Source organism: Mobula birostris, chromosome 6 (genome assembly GCF_030028105.1).
Source record: "Mobula birostris isolate sMobBir1 chromosome 6, sMobBir1.hap1, whole genome shotgun sequence".
In the NCBI taxonomy this organism is placed as follows: Eukaryota; Metazoa; Chordata; class Chondrichthyes; order Myliobatiformes; family Myliobatidae; genus Mobula; species Mobula birostris.
The window spans coordinates 166,976,563-166,996,793 of record NC_092375.1 but is presented as its reverse complement, the minus strand read 5'-3'; the positions used below and the strand labels follow the sequence as shown (position 1 = coordinate 166,996,793).

At 38.2% G+C, this 20,231-nt stretch overlaps 2 protein-coding genes across 8 annotated transcripts in view; both read left to right on the top strand.

Moving 5' to 3' along the window:
- Nucleotides 1-221: 221 nt before the first annotated feature.
- Nucleotides 222-20,231, top strand: part of hoxd4a (homeobox D4a) — a 169,375-nt gene continuing 149,365 nt past the window's right edge. Inside the window, exons 1-2 of one of the 6 annotated variants that reach the window (XM_072261806.1) lie at nt 222-991; nt 10,969-10,995. In XM_072261806.1, coding sequence (XP_072117907.1) covers nt 940-991; nt 10,969-10,995 — 79 coding nt within the window. In that variant the 5' untranslated portion in view covers nt 222-939. Of the gene's footprint in view, nt 992-8,851; nt 9,138-10,968; nt 10,996-15,582; nt 16,182-16,599; nt 16,697-20,231 lie in introns of those variants that run through there. The other 5 variants (XM_072261803.1, XM_072261807.1, XM_072261804.1 and 2 more) reach the window with 5 other exon arrangements.
- Nucleotides 6,255-8,035, top strand: LOC140199549 (homeobox protein Hox-D5). Of its 2 annotated transcripts, none has more exons than XM_072261814.1 (2): nt 6,255-6,869; nt 7,230-8,035. In XM_072261814.1, the coding sequence occupies exons 1-2, from the start codon at nt 6,362-6,364 to the stop codon at nt 7,466-7,468; spliced, it is 747 nt and encodes a 248-aa protein (XP_072117915.1). In that variant the 5' UTR covers nt 6,255-6,361; the 3' UTR covers nt 7,469-8,035. The 2 variants fall into 2 exon arrangements, with proteins under 2 accessions (XP_072117915.1, XP_072117914.1); XM_072261813.1 differs by having other exon boundaries at nt 6,257-6,869; nt 7,227-8,035.

Here is a 20,231-nt window from a genome sequence, read left to right as displayed (position 1 = left end):
TATTTTTTTTTTGTTTGAATGAAAGTAGCGGCCAGGGACCAGATTTTAACTCAGTGGCCAAACGTGCTTCAGATTCCCTATTCTTGTTTCCTGCTCTTAACCCGGCCAAATAGAAAGGGCTCAGGAAATCATGTCAAAGCAAAATCCGGAAGCCGTCTGATTCACAATTACCAAGATTGGGAAATGTGGATCATATACGCTTCATTCTTTGCAGGAGTTACTTTCGCTAAAGAAAAAAAACTTATACCCGGCGTAGTGAAAACAAAAGGACCAAAAGCTCCTAGATTATCAAATTGCGGGGGTTTGGTTGCTGTGGTGTGAAGTGCCCGCTGTCAAAGGAGTTGATTCCCTTCATGTTTACGTTGTAGCTGCACTTCCGCCTGCATAGTTGGTTAGAATGTTCGTTGCGATGCTCGTGATATAACAAATAGCTGTAGCAAAGAACTCGTTAAAGGAAACATGGCGCTTGCGAGCTGTACTTGCGAAATCCGCAAGGAATTGCAGCGAATTCCTTTTTGTTTGAAGAAAATTTACAACTTTGTAATGGACCTTTTACGAGGGAGTCGGCGCTCCCATTGGCTAGTTTTGGTCATGTGAATCAAGTAACTGCGTTCATGGCCTTTTCATGATTTCCCTTGTGAATATTTCACTGCATTCCGCTGCTAACTCGTCTCAAACCGTCTTTTCTGTCAGTATCTCCCCTTGACTGCTTTTGTCGTTGGTATTTGGCGCCAGCTGCTTGGGAAAAAAGGGAGACTTTCCGCTCTATTCGCGGCGTTCAATCCTTTTCTGTATAACTATGAGGAAGTCATTCGACTCATGCTGGGATTTAGCAATCTGATCTCTCTCACAGACCTGTGACGTCTGCTTACAGTCTTTCATTTACCCTTCAATTCGCTTTACCTATTTTAAGTTATTTTGATCATCGAAACTGTACAAATGGAATACAAAATCCACCTGGTTCCTCGTCTGGGGCAGCGTCATGAAACCGGTAAGTCTTTTGCTTTTGCTTGGCCGGCTGGTGCAGATAGCGGTGTTGTAATGGGAGGCAACGACGTTGTCTTCGCTGGTTGAGTTCTAGGCAGCTGTTTGGAAGATCGAGGAAAGCTCGACATAAATTAATAAATACAAGACTGATTTTCAAACTGCGTAGTCTAATCAGGTCCAGGTGGTCGACCGAGTACAAACGGTGGCTGTGAGGCAGATTAATTAAATCTTTATTTTCCGCGATGAGACTGAGAGTTGCGTTTCTTGCTTAGCTTTCAGATGATACCCTTGCTATAGGACAGCTGACATTTGTTGGGATTGGGCGAATTTCCCTGTTCAATTAAGTATTATTTGAAAAAAAATACGTGTGTTACTTTTATTATTCATGGTTCTATTTTGTTAATTTGCTGGACGGCTGTCCAATGAACTGCTGTAGTGATTGGCGGCTTCAATATGTTTTTGCTGATCGGTGGAAATCCGTGTTATATTCTACCTTGCAGCCGAGGGTAGGAAGGTTGGTCTGTTTTGTTCTGTCAAATAAAAAGTTGGAACAATGAGTGATGGGCTTGTGTTAATGATCCTAATACGTCTGTGCAGCAATCACTGGGTTTAGAAACATCAAGAGCTATGGGATTCTGGGGGGGGGCAAGAAATGTTTAGCTAACATTTTAATGATATTTTACCACGTGATAGTACTTTGCGCAAATAAGCCGTGCTCTTACAGTAATTTTCCAGCGGTCAACTTCAGACATGCTTTCAATATGTTAATGGCGAATAAAGGGTCATAGATATTTCTAATATTTTGTGGCTGGGCAAATAACGTCGGTCTGTACGTTTGGAAAATTGTTTTCTGAACATCAGACACCGAGTTGTGATTGTTCACACATTTGTATTGCATACAAAAACAAGTTTCTCTTTATTCTGAGAAATGTTTCTGTTTTGATATAAACAGTTGCAACTTCGTGTTAGTAACTTCATAAAAAACACAAGGAATTTAAAAAAACATTGCAATCTTTTATTCTGTTCTAATTTCTCAATATTAATTGCAAGTCTCCTAAAGAAATGCGCACAGCATAGGGCCGTGTTATTACAAGAAAAAAATGTAAAATGAATATTTTTATGATTTTTTTTCTTAGCCAGGTATTTGAATTTCCGCTGATTAAATATTCGGAAAGAATTATTCATCATTTGCCTGCAGTTTAAAACTTCTTTCTGAGTCAAAGATGTAGGAACAAGTTTTAAACTGCAGGCACTTGTTAGACAATGTTATTTGACTATAAACTGATTTATCTTTCAGATTCCAAATTATTTATAGGAACTGAATCTTTTAAAAAAAACCAGCTTGATCCATGTAGCATAAAATTACATTGACATTAATTTTCCGTTGGCCATTGGTATTAGTTAGCCAAGGATTTTTTTTAAAATTGCAAATGACAAATAATTTTTTCTAAAAACTTTTCTCCTTTTCTATCTGTGTCTGTTGGACAGATATATTGTTGAAATGAAACTCTGGCCACTAGCAATTAGGTCACAATACATTACTGAAACCAAATAAACGTTTGTGACGTTGTGACTACTATTTTATCGCGGCATAAATATTTAAGTGTTTCTAATTGTCTACTTCAAGCACATTTGCCTTGGGAAAATTGCTGGTTAAATTATGTCAGATCGCGACAGTGAAGTGCACCGTATTTTGCTTTATGGAGAAAGCATCTCGATCATCAGGCAGTTATTGATTTTAATAATTTTCCGTAGTGTTTTTCATATAATTTTCAAGATATCCGCGATCGCTATAATTTGTGGAACAAAGAAAACAATCTTATGTAGCAATTATTAATTAAGATATTTTATCTCAGTTTAAAAGTGAGCATATTAAATATTTGTTAGACTTTTCTCGTTAAACTAAATCTGTTTTGCATTAAGAATACGCTGTCAGCTTTTAGATTAGAGTGAATGACTTATTGGTGTTTCCTCCTTGCTTTCTTCCTAATGAGACAAAATTAGGGAAAATAAAACTCTTGGACAAAAAAAGTAAATCTTCAAAATAAATATAATTGCCAACTTCGTCTTTCCAAATCATAATCCCACCTACGATTTTAAGGTAGGACTACGCAATTTATTTTTTCAAGGCACTCCAGCAAAGGCTTCTGTGATATCTAAGTAAATATGGATATCGTATTGTGTGGCGGGGGGTTAGTGAGTGAGAGATGGATAGAGAGAAGGGAGAGGAGAGGGAGACAGAAGGAGAAAGATAGGGAAAGAGAGAAGGAGGGAGGGAAGCAGAGAAAGAGAGAAGGGAGAGGAGAGAGAGGCAGAAGGAGAGAGATAGGGAAAGAGAGAAGGAGGGAGGGAAGGGTAGGGAGAGAGAGAGAGAGAGAGAGAGAGAGAGTTTAGTTAATGCCCATTGTATACAGAATCTTGAAGCCGAAGGGCTTTACTTAGGATGCACTTCTATAACAGATGGTCAATGCTTACATGTAATGATCAATTTCAATGCAACATACAAAATTTATTTTAATGGAAAAATTTTCAGTTCATTTGTGACTAAAGATAATCTGACTCTGCACAAAGCCGAGAACCTTTTAATTCATAATGCTCCTTTTCATTTTTAGTGTACAATATATAATTGTAAGTGTAAACAACTCCTAGTATGCATCCCGTACATTTAATCTGGTGTATAACTGGAATTAATTCAACGCGATCCTAGAATTGCTCACTCTTTACAGGACTGACAAATGAATTTCCAGATCGCGATCTTCTCCCAAATTTATTACAAGGCCCAACGCGCTGTAAAGGGGAAAATCAACAAAAATAATTCATATGCGGAGCGCCAACTGGTTTCTTTCTTCTATTGTATGTGAACGGGGCTTACAATCAGGTCTAGTGGAAGGTTTAGTTACAGGCTATTCTGCGTCAAAGGATGATCGGTCGTCTGGATTTCATTTTAATTTAGCTTTACGCAGAACTGGAAACTCTGTTTTTACTCAACGTTTTTTTTTAAAGAACAGTGCAAGAAAAATATAATTTCTTCCATCGACTGTCAGGCGGCGGCTGCAAGGCCATATTTACCAGAGCTAGACGGTTGGATTATAGCAATTACTATCTTAGCCCATAATTATATGTATAAAAACTCACGAATCAACATTCTCCGCCGATAAATGAAACCGAATGTTATGCTATGACATATAATCTAAAATATCCGTTAAAATACTTTTTCTTCCCGTTAAACTTAATTCATCTCAAGTTATAAATTGCTCGTCTCTTTACTGTCATTGTTACGTTTCGAACACCTTCAATCCGGGCCGCCGCTGGTACTCCTGGGAAACCGTAATCCTTCCAATAATTCGGAGATCTGTGCAGTTTCAGACAATGGACGGTGGGCCCAGCTCCCGACCGTCTATTACTTCTTGCCTCCAGACATGAGTTATTTTACAGTATTTTAACTCTATTATTTTAAGTACCCGCAGTACTTCTAAGGCAGAGGAGCACTGACAGCCTGATTTGCCCACACTACAAGACAATCGTATAAACACTGTAAATATATTTCTTACACGTCCTATAAATCAAACTCTGTTCCAAACTAAAATCACGCGCGCGCGCGCTCGTGTGTGTGATGGTGCAGTGGCCAAATAAACTAGGGATGTATTTAATTAATTCAATTGGTAGCACCCTAATTTAACCCCTAAAAAAAAGCACCCAAGCAGCAGATAGCTGAAACCCACGTGCGTTACGTATCACTGAGACAATGGGCGGATCTTTGCCAAATTCTTCAGACTCAGATGAATGCAGTCATCGTTTTGACATCGTTTCATTACCTTTATTAGTTGTGCCGTTCCGGATCACAACCAAACATTTATAATTCGACTATTAATCAAACAGGAAAAGGCAAACGCTGTTTTAAAGTTTTATATTTATTGCTTTCGCGGTTTCCCTGCATTTGTGGCCAACAGGAATCCATTCGATGTGTCTCTAACTGTTGCACCGCTAAATCCGAAGAAAGACAACAGACCGAAAATGCTGTCCTTGTAATTTGCACCATTCGTTTCTGAAATCTTACCATATCATTCTTGGAATTGCCAAACTACGGATATCGATCAGATCTAAAAGAAATATTCTGACCTACCATAGCTTATAATTCAGGGGAAGCCACCGTGTATTTGGATTGTACAAAGGGGAAAAAGTCTACAACGCACTTGGCCTTAGTTTTACGGTGGCGGTGGTTCTGTCGTGGTTGGCCTAGACATAACGAGTCACAAAATAAAATAGTTTATAACATAATATAGATTCTTAATCATTTTTATTTCTTTTACCAAGGTCTGATGAAAGCAGAACGCAAGTACTTAACTAAAGTCTGGACTCTAGTGTCCAAAATATACTAAAAGATTGATCACGTGCATGTAAATTTAAAAAGCTAACTGCAAACTTTGTGAAATCGTTTTTTTCCCCCTGTAAAGATATCTGATTATTGGGTAAGCAATCTAAGTTCAGTTTTCTACGAAAGTAACACTGCGGTATTTGTGAGCTTTAGTGATGTGCACAATGTGTATAAATGTGAATCGTACATTCGATTCAGGTCATTACCTGACATAATAATTTCTCCGATACCCTTTAACACCAATAAGAATCGCGCAGTAATAAATATTACTGAAAATATTTAGGAATGCGTCCTATCAAGCTCTTCGTTGTGAATCTATTTACAGTGAACATCAGATTTTGAGGTCAAGTACATTGTTAATACAAATAAAAGCGTTCTAATTCAACACACGTATTCTAAATGAAAAGATGTGTCTTACACAATAAAACATGTTAAATTATTTGGAAGCAATTTTATGGATTAACATTATCGCATTAAATTTTGAGTCTCAGTTTATAGTAACTTGGCCATTTTAAGTAAACGCATGCACACATTTTGTATTTATATAAAAGTTTTGCGTTTGCTCACCAAAACGTGCCTCTGATGTATAAGTGATAATTTCAGAGAGCAGAAAGAAAATTTCATCGCTAACGGCAATCTAAATAGTGAACCATTTTAAAAGCTGAAACCATTCCGCAAAATACACATCAGTATCTTTCAAATTCGCTTGATCGATATGAGCCTGGCTTTCTCTCTGTTTATCAGAAGGAGGCGCTGTAGGACAAGGCTCGCTAAATCATGGCACGCATTCTCACTGCATGAATTACCCCCAGGGTCAGGCACAAGAATTTACGACTGGTCAACAAAAGCACGTGATCTAAACTTATGTCCCATATTTGGTTGCATACGTAGGAGGCAGAGAAATGACATGTGCCTTTTATTTCCATATTTCATTATATATCGCTCGTTCTGGCGGCGAATAAACGTCTAAGAACCACAAATCAATCCCCTAAAAGGCAGATGAGTTCCTACTTCTTAAACTCTTTCTCAGGTCGCTACCAAAATGGCCACAATTATCAGTTGCAGAGTTATGGGAATGCCTCGTCTGTGGGCGAGCATTTTAGGGAGTCGACGATGCTTTCCGCCAGGTATGGCTATGATTACACTGGGATAGACCTCAGCATGACTCGTTCTAACTCAAATCTTCGTGGAGACAGTGAAAGGTCTGCTAACTACATGCAGACAGCCAGTAACACCTTTCATAGTTCATCTGGTGCGAGAACTAAGTCTCCTGATGCTGCGTTCTGCTCAGGATCTTTAATAAGCCCAACTAACAGTACTGTTAAAACGGGGACTACAGTCACAGGGCCAAGTCATTCATACCGCTGTGGTCAGGACACATCACCGTTAACCGATGAGCATCTTAAGGAAACGAACAGCCCCAAACCAGAAAGTGGGCAACTAGACAAGGATTCCGCACAGCAGATGCAGATATACCCATGGATGAAAAAACTTCACCTTAACCAAGGTACGCTCAAAGCCGCCATTCTGCCTTTTCCTGTGCGTTTAAATTTTGATTGAAGTTTTTTTAGATTGAGAAACAAAGTAACTTAATAAAAATGAATAAAGAATGATACTTGTAAAAGTCTTAACAGTTTGAATGAAATCCCAGTACAAGCTGTTGCTTTGAACAGTTACAGAAATTGTGTCAAGAACTGCAGCATTTGTGCATCAGTGATTTCCGTTAAAATTTAAATAATTTACATACTCCAATTTACAGATCCCAAACTAATTTTGTTCTGCACTTATTTGTCTGAAACTGTATAATTTAATATAATTTAGTAATCTAATGCGTATAATAATTCGTCTTTAACTTTTTATTAAGAAGGCTTAAGTGGACCAGAAGGAAAACGAACGAGGACAGCTTATACCCGCTATCAAACCCTGGAACTGGAGAAAGAATTCCATTATAACAGATACCTTACACGACGCCGGCGGATAGAAATCGCTCACGCCCTGTGTCTGACTGAGAGACAAATTAAAATATGGTTCCAAAACAGAAGAATGAAATGGAAAAGGGATAATAAATTGAAGAGCATCAATATCAGCCCTCCAGGAGGGCCTTAGCTGGTTACACCTAACTGGCTGTGATATTACTGTCCTTTCGTTGCAATGGGAATGGTTGTTTGGGCACATAAAATACTATGAGATACATTAATTAATATCGTGTAGATTCAAAATCTTGTCATCAATACACTTCATCAGTTGTCATCTACAGATGTTAAATTTTTTCTAAATATATATATTTATAATATCTATGCCTAATTCAGATAACAAGAAAGAACAATAAAGGGGTCAGCCGGCATAAGGCAGCCAAGCAAACCGTTTACCTCCGAGAGCAGAATGAAGTTGTTTTCTGTGTCCGGTTGCTGAACAAACCAATCTTCTACCGGTTGATAGCTTCGTTAAAGCTATAATTTGATCATGTTTTGTAAAGTTAGATAAATATTGTTGCTTTCGTCTTTTTTTTACATCAAAGTGATTTTTTTTTAATCAGTGCTGGGTATCGTGGCTGTGATCCCAGGTATATCTTGTGGTGTATATTCTGTACATACATAATGTTTAAATGTCTGACTTTGTGCTAAATAAATGAAATGAATGGTGTTTTGTCTACAACATTGAAATAAACCCAGTTTTACCAATGAACATTCTCACCTATTGTTTGCAGCTCCGTACGTGTACAGAACTCCTGGCAACAGGCCACTTGTAAAAGAACCAAAGTCACCCTCTGCACTCCGCTTCTATTCATTCGACCTAATTCTTCCAAAGGTTCTAGAACTGCGCTCGCCTTGATCGTTTTCTGTCGCATATTGTTTATGTCAAGAATTCTTGGTGGAGCTGATACCTATTTGATATTCTGTTTTTTTTTGTTTAAGGGAACATGCCTTCGTTCACAAACTCTGCATCTTGATTCCAGGCAGGTTGATTTACAAAAAAAAAGTTTGCTAAACTGTCGTCTAGTGGTGGAACAATATACGTTGGTTTTCTAATAATTGGTGGCTATTAACATTAAATATTCGGAAAATGTATAAAATCTATTGTTGGGACCTAGCTTTGGGAAGCAGGGAGTTCTCCATTAGTTTCTTTGCACTGATTCATTCAGCAGAAGAAACTACAATGGGGAGTTAAACTCGAAAGCAGGAAGAAATAGTAGATGATTGAAGCAATCGAAATAGGAAACCGCTGTCATAGGAAACTCTTAATGTCAAAAAAGCAATTCTTGTTTGCGTTCTTAATCGACCCAGCTTTATTTCACTGTAGCTCACAAGCTCACACTGTATTTACACTTACCAAATCTAATAGATCGCCGTGGCTGCCTAGGAAATGCCCAAATTGCGCCTTAAAATAAAGAAAACTTATTCTCCAGGGCACTCGTCCTCTGTGTACTCAGATATATAGCTTTATATTACTGGGAGAGCATTTCAATGAACATGGCTGTCTTTAGTGAAAAGAAGTTTTAAAGTTTAAGGGTTATTTATATGGACGCCACAGAGCCAGGTCCTGACTGGTTGTACAGGGGCACGTGACGCCATTAAACTTTGTTTTATGGTTAGGGGAGTTGACAAGCCAAAATATAATTCACATCATATATTAGGTTAAGAGCAGACAAGTGCAGATGGTTAGTGTTTTCGAGAAGGTCTGTGGAAAGTGACACCAAGAAGCTGGCTGTCCTGTTTCGCCGTTATGCACTGCAAGTGTCCAAGTGCTTTCTACCTTTGCGCTGGAAAAGCAGCAAGTAAGTTCTTTCCAGTCGGTAACAGGGCTGGTGGGCGCGTGACACCTGATGTCATTCGAGCCGCTCAGGCGCATGTACTGTTTCTTGGTTAGGCAAAACCTGTAGTCCAACGTACGTTCAGTTTCAACAGCCGTCCGCAATGCAGGCTGTACGTAGTGAATAAGTACGAAATTAATATTGCTGTGAACTAAACAAATTAATATTACATATGATATACTATTTCAATTACAGTTATAAATTGATGAATGAAGTTTGTCACGATAACTTAAGCATCTCGTTAAAGAAAAAAATGAAACAAACATGAGCATATTATAACCAAATTGGAGTAAAATTCTTTACTAAATTACAAATATTTCATGGTGCTGAATAACGTTCATTACAATAAGAAAATAGTGAGTACTTTCTGATTGTGGTAGGATTTTTTTTTAGTAGAAATTTGTGGGGTATTGATATACACCGAATGCCAAATACTTTTTTATCTGCGATGCTGTCTAAAATATACCTGGGAGATAGGAAATATTTTTTAAAAAGTGTTATACAAACAAATGTTGGTAACCTTTATTGAGACCCATTTTAGTCTGCTGGTATTGTTTCACATTGTTAAATAATCTCATTGGTTGTAGATGCCAGGATTTTATTCACTGTCCCGAGGGTTTTGTAATCGTTGCAATTTGCATAAGAAATATAGAACAATGACGAACAAGGTGCTGCTCGTGTATTAAATAGTGAGCGGTCACATTTTACAATTATCTTCCGAAAACAAACATCCTAATTTTTTTAAGTTGCTGTAAAGCGTTCCCAGCAAATAGAGCAATGTTCTTTGATTCTCGTGTTCCTGTTTACTGCTACAATTTGACAGATAAAAAGGGAAGCTGTTGAAATCATACACTATATATATCGGGATCCAGCTCCTCCCCACCCCCCACCATCCAACACCCACCGCCCAACACCAACTCCCCCAGATTCACATAACTAAAAGGAGAATAAACACCAAATATCACTCGAAATATATATAGTTCTAAGACCTGAAATGAAAACTGCCCGCATGGAGAACTGAAAAAAAAAGTGTTGGGCAGTAGATTAAGTATTCCAAAAATAAAATTTGGTCTGTTAGTACTCCTTTAACCTCCTTTAGTGGTAAATTCTAAAGCTGTGCTTTAACACAAAAACAACAGAAATAAATATTTTTAAATTCTTAGAGGTTAATGGGGTAGATAATCAAAACGCATGAAAGCTTTGTATGCTCTAGGTATTCAACGTCACTTGCACTGACAAAATAGCAATAAGAACACATGAAGAAAACATTTTTAATGGGTGAATTATAGCGGAAGGATGATATTATGTATTATCCCATGATCATTAAAATAGATGCTTTATTTGAGTATAGCTTCTTTTGCGATAAAAATTAAATAATCATCTTCCAATTGAAGAGCGAACAGAAAGGATACACCAAACAATGCTAACGATTACAATCATAACTGAATTGGTGAAATAATACTCTATGTGAACTAAGCCTTATTTTCTGCTTAGAGTTAACTGAAGGAAACAAAATGGCATGAGCAGACCAATTAGCACGACAAAGCATAAATTATCGAATTTCTATTTTCAATCCTGTATTTTAAAAACGCGGGATCGTAACTCCACATATATTGTGATCACAATGACTATTTCTGACTTTGCAAGGAAAATATGCATCACGCTCCGGCATTGGTAATAATTCAGTTGCTCTAATACTCACTAAGATTAGAACATCCACCAATGCTCATATTTTACATTGGATGCTACCCTATTTGATTTACTTAGCTAATGTTGTTTTGCTTTTTTTTTGCAGACGTGACAGAATGGAGGGAGCACCGCAGTAAGTAGCAAAGAATTATTTGTTAATAATGTAGCGAAAAGCTGGAAACGGTTGGCCGTTTTGGATGTGAATTTTGTGGAGGATATAGCTGTTGTTGTATTGTTAGTCTGAAAGGACTGGTACCTTGGATTCTGAAATGATTCTCGTAATAATTGTTATGAACAGTTACATTCTTTTGTGATATTCTATTTGTGATAACGATGTTTGAGACATCTTGTAATTACATTTTATTTCCGTGGAAGGGGCGGAATTGTTGTACAGAGCGCGTTTAAAAGTTGATTATGTTTAAATCTAATTACCTATGACAGTATGGTACCGAAGCAGATTTAGCTGGCTTGTTATTATGAACTGGCACTGCGGCACAGCGCCTCCCAGTGCAAGGCTGCATTTTTAAAAGGTCATTTGGAGGAAAGTTATTGTTCCGGTTTCAACATCTGCAAAAACGATTTGGCAAATGACGTGGTAATAATTATAGTAGATGTTTAAAGTTTACCCTTAATGAGCTAACAAAGGCGTGTAGGCTAAATCAGATATTAAATATCCCCTGATATCATAGGCATCGTGTGCATGTAGGCCAAACATGAGGCCTTGTGCTTACGAGAATTTTAGATAAAGTATTCGTTTAACGAAAAATTTGCACTTCTCTTCTTGAATTATCTCTTCGCCGGCGTACCTTTGTAAAATATCGCGGACGGGTTGTACAGGTTGGCCAGGTCGTTGGGAGAATAATTATTAATTAACGACTCAGTGTTTATGCAATTCTACTTTCTAAAATAGGGATGTGATCCTGTACCTCTTATAGTTTGTTAACGCAGGAACAGATCATGGGGATAATTTGACCTGATCACTATAATATTATATATTTAAGAAAAAAAATGGAATCAGCGTTCGGGCAACAAAAAACACCTGATTGTTTTACTCGTTAAATTAGACAGATTTAGTTCTTATCTTGCAAAGGGACTATATAACATCCAGTTGAATTGCAATTTGGTCATCACAAAACAATAAGACAAATATTCAAATTCTGCCGGATAATGTATCTTTTCACCTTGGGTATTCACTCGGATATTCATAACTTCTACCAAGATATCAAATCCAGATTTTACAGAATCTAACTGATCCACATGCGAAAGTCTACACAACCACTCTCCAACTAAAAGCATAGTTTAATCACTAGATAAACGTTGAGCAACGACTCACTTTAAATAGGTCCAAACAATGTTTAACGGGGATTCGCAAAGCAACGGCCCAGCGCCATGGATCCATCGTTTCAGCACTAGCTTTACAACGTGAATCTTTAGGCGTTGATAAATAATCAAGGACAATTGATGCTGAAAAGCAAAACAGTCTTGCTTATGCTGAACCGGCTTCGGCAAGAAAATGGCTTTCTGGGTCAGTAGAAAGGTGAACTTTTTAAAAATTCAATTTTGTTTTTAAAATCGTTGTACTTATACATAGGAAAGCTCTTAGCAGGCTGTTGACAATAATAGCTTTCATTGAACCGCTGAATCTATAAATAAATATAGGGTTCACTTCCCAAACACTTACTTTGCATTGACATTCTCTAGGTCAAAATCTGCTAGATCAAAAGTCGCAGCACTTGTGTGGGCAGTTAAAAAAGAGGTGAATTTTAATCGGGTTTGTTCATCAATAACTCTTTGGCATTGACCTGTCTGAACGAGTCGAGCAGTAAGGTGAAATGCAGGTCACAGCGTCTAACAAATATTAAAATGTGCAGCACCAATCAGCTTCACAAAGTGCGATAATTTGAACTGTAAAGAGATTTGGCTTTCGAATTATCGGATGATGTAATGATATCTGGTATTTTCTGTGCCAAAAGGCTTTTAAAAGCAGAATTCACTGCTGGTGCTTTCGTTGGCGCCATTGGTTGTCGAAAACTGTTTAGCTCTTTTCTTTCCTAATGCACTGGGGTAAATGAAACAAATCACAGGTAAATAAGATCAGCGACGTGATTTTTCTTTACAAAGGTAAAATAATTACAGTAATACTGAGATATTAAACAGAACCTGGAGTATTTGTGAAGGAGTTAGGCTGTTCTACCATAGAGCGTTGATAAAACGAAAAACCTTTGTTGTGCATAGAAAGAACGGAGAAATACACTAGTGAGGATACAGTTCCCAGTCAGAAAGTTCAGCTTCAGTACTACATTGTAATTCCATACATCTCAGGGCATTTAAGAGCAACTTTGGTACTGATGAACGCTCTTATTCATTTTCGTTAGCGTGGTTTTACAATTGTTCTCGGGCTGACACTTGCGTGCCTAGCTTTTTAACTCGAAATGGAAGGACAGGATTATCGTCAGTTTAGCTGAGCAGTTGCGTCGAACAGACTCACACACTTTGAAAAGGTCATGCGTTAGATTGTAGTTAGAGTGAAAATAATAATGCAACTTTCCGATATGTTTGCAAATGATTTCAGTCTGACCCCGTGCCCTTCAGCCTTTACCACGCAACGTGGTTGCTCTACAGGCACTGTGGGGACAGCCAAGAAAGGAACCTGTAAAGAACTAGAGTTTAGAAAACACCTTGGATATATTTGAACCAAATGGAATCTGATAAACTGGCAGATCAAATTTTATATTTTTCCCTGCATGTGGCCATCCAATTGCTTTGATTTGTAGCCAGATTTTGAAGCATACTGTCGGCATATTTTTTTGATCCTACTCCCAGGAAATGAGCGAGATTAAGAATAGAACAAACAATCCCCATTTTCCTGGGATGTTCTCATTTTACCAAAGTGGAAATGAGTGGCAAACGCTTTGCAGCAAACCAATATTTGTGCTATCACGTTTAAGCTGTATTTGATTAGTTTTAGCGATTGGTTAGACCGAGCTATATTTGTTATCAAATCCTGCGGTTTGTTAGTGGTGAGTTCAAATTATTAGCATCTGGAGCAATTATTGATTCACGCTGGGGCACTTAGTTATGTGAGCTGGAGCGAATCGGTACAAACTGTTTCCTATAAAATCTTTGTGATATACGAAGGGCTCACAAAACGCAGCAACAAATAGTAACTTCTGCCCTGTAAACTGTGTGCTGGAGCTGGTTTAGCACGCTGCTACCGCCGAACAATGCAAATATAAATGTTTGCTCACACTTTTTACCAAATTTAAGGGGTTAATTTGTAATATTTTTCAATGGCTAAACAACTACATGATTTAACAAGAACTGCGCCTGATTTTAGATTCTTATTTATTAATATTACACGTCATTAACTCCTTGGGGATCGCTTTCCACTGCAGTCTTTTAAACTATTTTACTATTGTGTAATTAGTCACCGAATTTGTTTGTAACCCGTCGTCTATATATACCCTGTAGAACCGAATTTGTGTGATGTCTCGGTCACAGATTCGTTTCTAGGGGAGTATATGGTCGATGCCAACACTACGAAAATCAGCAATTTGCACTTCGTGTCTTCTACTTGTTAGGCTGATTTAGTTCTAGGGGATTATTAGAATGATTTACAATAACCTGTTTTTTTTTATTTTGAACCCACTCATTAATGTTGCTTTTAAATTTCGCCGCTCAGATTTAAATGCTTCTTTCGGCTACCCCATACCAAATAAATATAATGCTCACTGCGTTGATTTTCTAACCATTATTCAGAAAGCAGTCGATTCTAAACTTCTGGGCTTATTCTCCAGAAATACATGATTATTGAAACTTAAGTATTTTTTTCTGAATACTGTCCGTTTCCATGGCGATGGCGATAAATTATCTGAAAAGACTGGCTTACAATTTTGTACCGCGTTTGACCAATTTACGGTGCTTCCGAATAACATCGAACCGGATAACATCTTTGGTTAAAACTTAAAAACAGAATTATACACGTTGCAAATAAAGGGGTTAGAAACGCGTTACTGTGTTAGTTTTAAAGAGACAATAGGTCATAAGATGTGAGAAGAAGAAAACGAATTGTCAAGATATTAAAGCAAAAACGTTTGCTAGGGAGCAAGGTCATCAGATACAAAACTAGTTAAAACTTATATTGCACTCTACCAAATTATTGAACTTTCAGAGCGAAGTATTTTGACCTTACAATGTCCTTAAGCAACACGTGTAAAGTGTTCTACGTGATACTGAATGCCTTGCTCTGACTTTATCGGGAGTAGACCATGTTTGCCTTTGAATAACTTTGACCAAAAGACCTTCGTGCATCTGTAATGGCTGTAATTATTTTCCTCAGCTCCGTTATTCCTTTTTTTTTGGCTAACTGGATGCTTCCTTTGTCAGCCTGCGTACGTTGGATTGCCTGCCGTTTCTTCAAGTACCCTCGCTATTGTCATACTGCTCTCGGGCGAAAACAACAACAAAACATGCGAGCATGCCGAATGCCCGGTCTATCCTTGATTTATATGAAAAGCGACAAGGAATGGTCGAAAATTCTCTTTGGACAAAAGAGCAAATTACCTGAGCAATATTCGGGCGCTCAGTGAATGATCATTATTCTCTCCAATGGAAACCGCAATTATATGCATTTTCCGGAAACTGTTTCAAATACTTAGTGGCTACTGGAAAAATAATAAAGGCGGTGCAGAATTTATTTTATTTTTTAAATCAAGATTTTCTGGACGAAGTTTGTAAAATTTGTCATTAGCTGTTTCCTTATCCGGGAATCGGGTCCAGCCCAACCATTGGCTCTCACAGTCACATGGGTGACTAACTTTATTCAGTTGACAGCAAGTAGGAGGGCTTTATGGAACGGGAAAAAAGACAACTCGAGAAAAATTAGTATTTTCCACCTTCAGAAATTAATGACCATGAGTTCGTATTTGATGAACTCTAAATATGTGGATCCCAAATTTCCTCCTTGCGAGGAATACTCGCAAAATAACTACATACCTGACCACTGCTCAGAGTATTACAGCCAGCCGCAGGACACTGATTTTCAGCACCAAGGAGTCTATCCACGGTCAAACTACAGCGGCCAGTCGTACAGCTGCAGCAACGCTCGGGGCTCTCCAGTGCAGCAGAGGGGTCATGTGCAGGCACAGCCCGCTCCTCAGAACCACCTCACAGGACAGGGGGAGCCCGTTGCACCGCTCCAAGTGTCCATAGCCCGGCCTTGCAGCCAGCAGCAACACAATACAAAGAATCAAAACGGCACAGCAACCAAACAGCCAGCAGTGGTTTATCCTTGGATGAAGAAAATCCACGTTAACACGGGTAAGGTCCACTTTTTAGTTCCCCCCCAACCCCCACCCCTCCGCCATCGCCACCCCTAGCAAATATTTGTGACCCATTGGTATCGGTCTACCGTAAATAACTCCTTCAAAGGAGGATTTATGAGCGGTTTTTAAAAAGACCGGCAATTACACCCATCATAAATTTTTATTGCTGAGGAAATAGGCCGCTGGCCATGTGGCTGACTCCATGTGAAAACTCGAGTCTGAAAGTAACAGGGACATGTTATATCTCCGTTTCGCCAAGAACTTTAAAGTGATCCTTAGTAATAATAGATATTTGGACTTTTTAACAGGGGTAGTGTTAGAGGGGTGCAATGTGCGTGAGGGCTGCTGAATGGAAGCGGCTGACAAACTTTAGGCTCAGATTTGAATGGTTTTTGAATTGTTTTGTTTTTCAGTGAATCCTAGTTACACTGGAGGGGAACCAAAACGTTCACGAACTGCCTATACAAGGCAGCAGGTTTTAGAACTGGAAAAGGAATTCCATTTTAACAGGTATCTGACAAGACGACGTCGTATTGAAATAGCCCACACTTTATGTCTTTCCGAACGCCAGATCAAAATTTGGTTTCAGAACCGAAGGATGAAGTGGAAAAAAGATCACAAATTGCCAAACACTAAGACCAGATCGTCTAGTTCTTCTTCTGCTTCCAGCCAACAGTCACAAACTATTTCCAAGGACCAACAAACAGACCTCACAAGTTTATAGAGCAACATCTTATAAGTGGTTCTTTAAGTGTATATAATAAGACATTTCCAGGCAGAAACTGCATGTACCGATAACATGGCTTGTAGGTGCTTTCCTGTTGCTTTTTACGGCATTGAAGCGACCTTATCTTATACAGTCACCTTGTTCTTAAATGTAGGTAATGAAACAAAAAAAATGGTAAAGTTATCTTAGCTCCAATAGAAACGATTGCGACTCTAATAAGTGGGTGTTCTTACCATACAACACACCTTAGTAACCTTAATAAGTCCAGGGTACTAAGACATGAAGACATGGTGAGGTATATGGTCCAGGAAGGTACATGTATAGTCTGCTAGCATGAATTTGAAAGGCTGCGAAGCTTGCTGATGGTCCTTTTTTATTTTATATAAGGCTCAGCGATTTGTTGTGATAATTTCTTATTTCCACGGCTATTTTGCTCGTAATGTGTATTTTTGCGATTCCATTTCTTTGTGTATATTGTGTTGATATTCGAGATTTATAGTGATCAGGAATTAGACAGTGTTTTGTGGTTTCTTTATTTAAAATAAGAGAATGGTATTTGTATTGTGCTGCTGAATGGATTATTGTTACAGTGCAAGATTGCATACATTTTTATGTTCAAGAATGATACCAAAATTCGTACGCACTACTAAAGTTCGAAAATAAATTAGTAGTAACAAGCTGAATCGCGTGAGTAGTTTTCCTTTTTGGTATCTGTTTATATGTTTTTGTATATGACTGCAGCTAGTGTTGCGACGCTGTCGTGAACAAATGCCACGAAAAGAGACCTTCCATATCCCTTTCTGTAAGAATGCAAAGGGCCCCCCCCCAAAAAAAAACCGGTGATCAATATCAAATACCCACTGCAACAACCGATGTTGTCTCATGTAAAGATTTCTGACAGAGAAATGTGTTTAGTGGAATATTGCAGTACTTGTGTTCAGGGCGCTTGTTAAACTCAGTTTCTCGGTTTGTTGGTTGATAAATGAGTAAGCTGGTTACACCAATCTGTGAACGTTTAGTATTACAAGTGGGAATGTGTTTCCTTTCATTTTTTTTCCAGAACGGATGAGCGAACAACAATACGACAAGGTACACAATTTAGAAACAGAAAACGGGTCTGCACAAAAGATATTTTGTTTCGTAAAGAACCCTGTTCATTTTTCCAATCTATTAATCTGCAGAGCCATATGGGTGGTTGATTTAGTGGGGCAGAGACAATAGTCGAGAATCTCTTCAGTTAGGTAGTTTACACCTAAACACAAATTGTTGAATATTCTTGTTTCTGTTTGTTAGACGGAAGCTAATGTTATGAAACGAGCTAGAACTTCCTGAAATATACGGTTCTCTGTCCCGTGCCAACATTCTCACGATATCAATCAGAGGCAGGCCGGGCTGTAATCAAGATTTCGCACTTAGTTCCTTTATGTAATGCTCTAAAACAGTCATTCATAGCATGATATCCAGATGCTTTAAACAGAATAAACTCTCCGCTGTTCTAAGAAGGCTCAGTAGATGCTTTGATATACCTACTTGCTGCTTCGATTTTGCTATAACCCTTAAACCAAATGAATATATCAATGAATAATCCTAACAGCATTTCTGGGTATATTTAATGGAAGTTGTTGAGGAAAGATCTAATCATTGGATGAGTATTCCCTCACTATAGGGTAGTTTAATTTGTGATAGCCATGAAAAAAAGGCAGCGATGGTGTATTTCGCTCTGTAAGTACAATTGAAGGTTATCTTCTCATGCTTGTCTTTATATCGCGATCAAAATAGGTGTGTTACATTTAAATTGTTTTGTATATTATCTGAAGCTTTGGGGCTATGCTAAAGGATAACGAGTACCCACAGTTTTGCCTCACAATTCTAAAGCTAATCGTAGAAATGAATACAAAGGGATAAGGTCTGATGGGGTTCACGTTATTGTCTTATCTTCTCTTCTAAAAGGAGAGTAAAAAAAGCGGTCAGGAAATCGCCAACCGCAATCATACAGCAGTTTTAATATCACATTAAATATTCACAAAGGTACAAGAGTAAGAAAACTTATTTCCTCGGTATTTGGGCTTCAATCCGATTTTGTAGCATTCAGTAACAAAAGAAAGTTGGCGATACCGCTGTTTTCCTGTCCCTTCCCTGCCCTGCAAGCTTGCAGCTGGCTTAGCTGGATATGGTCTGTTTGAAAAGGCGAATTCCACCATTCTTTTGTTCTTTATAGGGTAAGCCGTGTAGTTCTCAGACTTGCACATGACATTACAATAATATATCCACGTCTTGATATTATAAATGAGTGATATTCTCTATTCCATTTAAATCATTGTCTTCATTACAAAACCCTAAGGTTCACGCTTAGCAAAGATGTCCTTTTCTGACGCCTTCATGTTGAGAAGCTGAAAAGGTATTTTACTGAAGTTCGGCTAAACTGTAGAAACAAGTTCACCAAGAGGACAAATTTTCTATTCGATTAGCTGTATTTCAGCCTGGAGGACTGACCTCTAAACCCTTGACCTTTTGGACTCAATCCTACCCTTCGCCTTTTCTATGTGTTTTAACATAGACACTATCTAGTTAAAACAAAGTGAAATAAGTTCTCACGTATGAACTATTCTAATTTCGGCAACTGATAAATTATTCACCCATTCAATGGAATTGCAAATTTTCGTACGATGCCCGTTGCCACCAAAATGCGTTTTCTTTAGTCTTCACACCTTTGCAAAGCTGACATTTAGCTTTTGATTTCACTAGATCTCTGAGGAAGACGTAGAAGCAGATGATTCACTGGGCTTCAATATTCCTCTATTTCGAGAGAGTGTGCTTGCACTTTTTCATTGCTCCTTGAATAAAGCAAGCATTCAGAATCACACCTAACCATTTACCACTAATACTTGCTCCTACGACCCGCACTGCATTCTTCTGTACAGAATGACAATGAAACGCCAAGCTATCACATTCATTTGCCTACATGAAAATACCCGAATTCGCGTTACATTTGCATCGAATAAAAGTTTTGAAATCCAACATTCAGTCTAACACATAGCAGAAAAAAACACAAAAATGCAGAATGAAGTAAGAGTCATGCATTGGAAAAATTATATTCTGAAGCACACTTGCATCCATATAATGGATAAAAAGTCCGTATAATTTCGTCATTATTCAATTTTTAATCACAGAAGACACATTTTCGACACGAAGTGGACACAGATCCTATTGTGTTGGTGTTTCGGTCTGTCCTTTGTTAATGCTAATATATATCTCATAATCAACTTGCTGCAAGAGGCACCACTTCTCCCACCTCCCCCCTCCTCCCCCCAACCCCTT

What these genes read in the sequence shown, in the direction of transcription:
- LOC140199549 (XM_072261813.1), top strand. Translation starts at nt 6,362, where the DNA reads ATGAGTTCCTACTTCTTAAACTCTTTCTCAGGTCGCTACCAAAATGGC. An exon ending in AAAACTTCACCTTAACCAAG is followed by an intron (nt 6,870 to 7,226) that starts GTACGCTCAAAG and finishes CTTTTTATTAAG; the next exon opens with AAGGCTTAAGTGGACCAGAA.